Consider the following 5758-nt stretch of genomic DNA (forward strand, 5'->3'; position numbering starts at 1 on the left):
CAGTCTCCTCAATATTTTTTCATCACCATTTCCCTCCATCTTAATTGAACAAAAACCCTTAACAACTTGAGTAAGATTAAGGGTTTTTGGTAGATCAGTAACTTTTTGATTCAATAAGGAAGACAAAGGACCGAGAGAAGGGGAAAGAAACCCTCTTCTTAGACCAAAACTTTGGTCACCATCCTTGTCCTCCATCATTGGCACCTCAACCATCTTGTTAGCTTTTGAACGAGCCCCCAAAAAACATATTCATGAGGAGCACATTCTCATCATATGGGTCTTCTCCATCAAAAGGAGAGAAATTGAAGGAGGATGGGGAAGAAGGAAACCCATTTTCCTCTTCCCTCAAAACCCCATCCTCAACATCAAGTCCAACAAAATTGGAACAAGCCCCAACCATGAAATGAAAGAAGGTCCTTGGAGAACAATCCACTAGGGGAACCTCCACAAGATCAGAATCCTCACAAGCTTCAACACCATCCAAAACAACACCAAATGAGTAGCCATTGACAACAAATCCACAGGAAAATGGAACACAGTAAACATTCTTGTTAACCCCAAAAGGTGAAATCCCAAATCCTACACCATGGTCTTCAGAATCTGGGTCGCCATCTTTTGAATCATCACCTAGGGTTGTCTTTGTGTCTATCTCCTTCCTGCTTGCTTTGCCTCCGCTTGCCTGCATGCACTCTCCTCTCGCTTGCTCCACCATCTTAACTCGAAAGTGTGTTATGTGTCAATACATTTAATCATGTTAAAACATTCCACTAAAATGAGCCTAAAATTAAATAAAAATTAACATAAATAGATAAATTTTATGATTACAAATCAATAGAAATGTCACATTTTAAAATACAATCACATGCTTTAAGATTACTAAATCGGTAAAATTCCTTTATGAAAAGAATGTGTAAAGATGCCGTGCATAGAAAACTCTTTCAATTTATTATTATAAATGCAATTTCAACAATCATGATTGTATATAAAAAGTAAGTAATGAAATCATTGAAGTGTAATGATAATGATAAATATTTAGGTAGATCATTCAAAGATCAAAGTAAAAAGCTGATATCAGTATAATAATTTCAGTGGATCATCTTGGAATAGACAAAGTTTGAGCTACAAACTTCCGAGGATGAGAAAACAAGGATAGGAAGGTGAAGAATCATTTAAAAACAGGATAGTTGGACTGAAAAACTTTTTAAGGCAAAAAGAGGATAGTTGGGCTGAAAAACTTTTTAAGGCTTTCTTCCATATTAAAAAATTATTTAGAAGAGCTTAAACCGTGTGTTGTAAGGTGATAAAAAATGGGCTAGTGGTATGACGTACGGTCAACTGCAAAGCTTGGATGATTCAGAATGGAAGAATGAATTTTGGTAGAATAGAAAATTTCTTATTGAAAGAGTAAAATAATCTTAAAGATTGATGGTTTAATATAATAGATTCTAAGTTAATCAAATTTGCTTGACATGGAGATTTTTACATGGGGTGAGTTGTATGTCTTAGGTAGTTTGGATTGAATATAAAAAACTTCAGAGAACAAAGTGGGACAAGCTTGCTCAGTTGATCAAGCTTATTTGATCTGCAAATTTGATATGCAACCAGTTGTAATACAAAGAATTCTCTGTAGTATCAGTGCTTAATTGAAGGACGTTCGATACATATAAACAGAAATTTTAAGGATAAATTATGAAGGCTGGTCATCATCTGCAGATCAGAGGGGGCATAGGCAGTTTGCTGGTTTTGGCAATTATATTGGCCTCGATGTTGCTTCTTAAAGATAGGGTATGTTCTCCTCCAGAGAAAACAGAGACTAAAATGTTAAAAGCAAAATCTTGAGATATTTGAATGGACACTGGTTGCATAAAAGATTAAAAAGGGTGATATAGGCCATTTGGGCCAAATTAACTGTGTTTGATTTCGAAATGATTCTGCTTTTGGATTAGATTGTATGAGTTTTTATAATAATATTCGAGATCATACTCTGTGTTTCATTTTTCATCTTTACTTTCTTTCATTGTGATGATCGATCACAGTGGTCCCAAACATTGATAAATTTAAACACAATCTAATTCAAAAATGGAATCATTTATAAATTATGAATTGTGAAAAGCTTATATCATTAACTGATTGATTTCTTTTCTTGTTTGATCAATTGCTAATGCCTGCTTATTGCTGTATGCAGTCAGATGAGTTATGGAGGGACATGCCATCCAAAGTTTTTCCCAACCAAATGGTAAACTCTTCCCTGTTGCACCAAAGACCCAAGACACCAGAAATGCTTGAATGCTCTTCCAACGCTACCTGTAGTCCTCCTCCTCCTCCTCCTTCATGGTTTTTCAACTTTTTGAACAAATTTGATGGTGATAAGCCAGAGCCAGAATCCTGCCCATTCTATTTCAAATGGATTGTTGCAGACCTTTGGCCTTGGAAAGACAATGGAATTACATTGCAGATGGTTGAAGAAGCAAAGCCAATGGCATCATTCAGACTGATGATTGTTGATGGAAGGTTGTTTGCTGAAATCTACCAAAAGTGTTTCCAGACCAGGGATTTTTTTACCATTTGGGCATTTTCTCAGTTGCTGAAATTGTACCCTGGAATGGTTCCTGACTTGGACCTGATGTTCAATTGTGAGGATAAACCTCTTGTCACTAGGTTCGATTACAAGAATAATCAGACCAGGAAGAACCCACCTCCTGTGTTTCGCTACTGTGGGCACCCAGATTTTTATGATATTGCGTTTCCAGATTGGTCTTATTGGGGATGGTAAGAGATGATGAGTTTTTTTCTAGTTTTCTTTTTGAATTTCAGAATGAATGTCTATTTCTAAAGGGTAGCTAGTCAAAACCCTGATTCTAAACTGTGGTTTTGCTAATGATTTTCACAATTTGCACGATTCGAGTTCTAATTCTGTTCTTGTTCTATAGTATCCACAAAGGTTAATTGCCCTTACAAAGATATAAGTTGCTCACTTTAACCCTTAGTGAGGATGCAGAGGGAAGGCCTTACACTCAGACTTCCTAATTTTTTTACATACCCACCTTAAAATAGCATTTAATTTATGCATTGGTATATCTTAAGACTGACTAACAGATCTTATCTTTTAAAGAAGAGATCCGAGAGAGCATTTGTACAGTTAGACAGAGGAAGTAGAGGGTAGGACTTGTACCAAAAACATATAATTAATGAACAGTTATATACACATATGTGTGTTTTTATGTTTTTCTCACTCAAATTTTGGTACATATATGTTTTCAGGGCTGAGGTTAGGTCAGCACCATGGGAAACTTTATTGAGGGAAATCCGAAATGGAAGCAAAGAAGTGCAATGGATTAACAGAAACCCACTTGCCTATTGGAGAGGAAATCCAACAGTTGCAAAAATTAGAATGGCACTTATGGAATGCTCCCAGATTCCCAATTGGAATGGTCAACTTATTGCACAGGTAATTTAGAAATAATCATAAATAGTTCCTTTTTTGGGGGGCTAATTTGAGTGAGATTTTAAGCTTTTTCAACTCTCAGAGTCTACCTTCAAGACCCAACTTCAGAAAAGAAACATGTTTTTTTCTTGGAGCTGGACTGGAATTCACTGATTGTAAAGGGACAAATATTATAAAAGATTGATAGATGAGATATGATTGTTCTGATGTTTGATTTTGTGCTATGTATTATAGGAATGGAATAAGGAGATTAGTCAAGGCTTTAAAAATTCCAAACTGTCTGAACAGTGCAAGCACAGGTAACCATTTGGCTTTCACCATTGTGTTCTCAAGACTTGGATATAATCATGATGAGTTATACGTAGTGATTTGTGCTTACTGTGTAGTGTCTTATAACAACATCTTGATATAATGATATGTGTGACAGATACAAGATATACATTGAAGGTAATGCATGGTCAGTGAGCTTGAAGAATATTTTAGCTTGCAATTCACCTACCTTGTTAATAAGACCACAATACTATGAGTTTTTTCAACGAGGGCTTGTTGCCCATAAACATTATTTGCCTGTGAGTTCTGAGAAGATGTGTGACTCTGTCAACACTACTGTAAATTGGGGAAACAGTAATATAGAAAAGGTGAGTTTTGAATTTTCTAAAACATTTGTTACGGAAATGACTATCCAGTTTTTAGGATGTATCAATACATACATTATAATGTATGAAAGTAATTATGTATTAGTGCATCTTAAGAACTGGATAACCATTTCCATATAGATTACATTCTTTTATTTCACTGATATAACGATTTTACTGGTCTTGTGCAGGCAATGGCAATTGGCAATGCAGGGAGTGATTTCCTGTTAAATGAGCTAAAAATGAAGCATGTTTATGACTATATGTTCCATGTTTTAACACAGTATGCCAAGCTATTGAAATACAAGCCCTCTGTTAGTGAAAACTCTGTGGAGTATTGTTCAGAAGCAATGATGTGCTTTGCCACTGGAGTGGAAAAGCAATATATGGAGGAGACATTGATCACAACTCGTAGTCCTTCCCCACCATGTGATATAGGAGAGGTACATGCCAATATTAAAGAAATTAAGGAATTTGCAGTGCAGAATAAAGAAACAGAATTTAATGTACAATGGATAGAAGAGAAATAAAAGGCTCAAAGCCCTGGATAGTTCTACTAGGCTAGTCATATGGGTTATGATGCATGAGGAGTTTCACTTTAGTTCTGTGGAATATGAAGTGAAGAATAAGAGGTTGAAATTATATGTAATTGGAATGACAATTTTTATAATTTATACCGAGTTTTGAGATATATTAGTTTTGTATCAATTTCAAGCATAAAATATTTTATCTATATTTTATTAGTTATTTACATTGTAATAATTCAAATATGTATTTTTTATAAAGAAATATTTTTAATAAGATGCAAGTTCTAAAAAATAAGACTTAAAGAAAACCATAAATACAAAATTCATTATTGAGAACGAATAAAATAATAAGTGGAAATCACTAAGTAGGAGTTTGAATATGTTTGAGATTATTGTGAAAGATATATACTAGTAATTGCACCTTTGTGTGCAATGGGTATGTTGAAGAGGCGTGGAAGGTCAATTTGGGGAACATTTGGTAAATCTTTTGCATAAATTTGTATATTACATGAGATCAATTGGTAGCCCATTTAGAAAATGATGTTTTTGCAACCAAGGTCTTAATGGAGAAGTGACAGCTTCAAACCCACTTTGCATCGGCTTACAAGAATCCAATCATAATTGAAACAAAACCTTTGAATTAGGAAGATAATCAAGTTCCACTATTAATAGGCTCATGCTATATTTGCAATGAAGTGAGAGGAAGAGAGAAGTAGAATGAGGGATAGACAAAGGATAGAAAGAGGGGGGAAGAGCAAGAGAAATAGGGGTAAAGAGATAAAGATAGAGAAGAAGATAGAGATATAGATAGATATGGAGATGAAGATGGGGAAAGAGGAGAGGAATATGGAGAAAGGAGAGAGATGTAGAGAGATAAAGAGGGAAGAGATTTGATTAGATAGATGTGAAAGCCTAGAAAATAAATATAAAGAGTGAGAGGGAGAGATATAGTGGTAGAGAGAGACAAAGAGATAGACAAATAGAGATAGATGGATAGATGAAAGAAGAAATACGGATAGATAGATATAGAGAAAAATAGATACAAATATATAGTTGTAAAAGAAGAGAGAGAGAGAGAGAGAGAGAGAGAGAGAGAGAGAGAAATAGATATGGGGAAAGACAGAGAAATATGGGGAGACAAAGGAAGAGAT

General features: G+C 34.9%; 1 protein-coding gene across 1 annotated transcript; it reads left to right on the forward strand.

Moving 5' to 3' along the window:
- Positions 1 to 1160: 1160 nt before the first annotated feature.
- On the forward strand, positions 1161 to 4771 carry LOC131039658 (uncharacterized). Its single transcript, XM_057972452.2, has 6 exons — positions 1161 to 1785; positions 2186 to 2769; positions 3262 to 3448; positions 3680 to 3744; positions 3873 to 4083; positions 4272 to 4771. The coding sequence occupies exons 1-6, from the start codon at positions 1690 to 1692 to the stop codon at positions 4608 to 4610; spliced, it is 1482 nt and encodes a 493-aa protein (XP_057828435.2). The 5' UTR covers positions 1161 to 1689; the 3' UTR covers positions 4611 to 4771.
- Positions 4772 to 5758: the final 987 nt, after the last annotated feature.

Source organism: Cryptomeria japonica, chromosome 5, assembly GCF_030272615.1.
Source record: "Cryptomeria japonica chromosome 5, Sugi_1.0, whole genome shotgun sequence".
NCBI lineage: Eukaryota > Viridiplantae > Streptophyta > Pinopsida > Cupressales > Cupressaceae > Cryptomeria > Cryptomeria japonica.

What these genes read in the sequence shown, in the direction of transcription:
- LOC131039658 (XM_057972452.2), top strand. Translation starts at nt 1,690, where the DNA reads ATGAAGGCTGGTCATCATCTGCAGATCAGAGGGGGCATAGGCAGTTTG. An exon ending in TGTTGCTTCTTAAAGATAGG is followed by an intron (nt 1,786 to 2,185) that starts GTATGTTCTCCT and finishes TGCTGTATGCAG; the next exon opens with TCAGATGAGTTATGGAGGGA. An exon ending in GATTGGTCTTATTGGGGATG is followed by an intron (nt 2,770 to 3,261) that starts GTAAGAGATGAT and finishes ATATGTTTTCAG; the next exon opens with GGCTGAGGTTAGGTCAGCAC.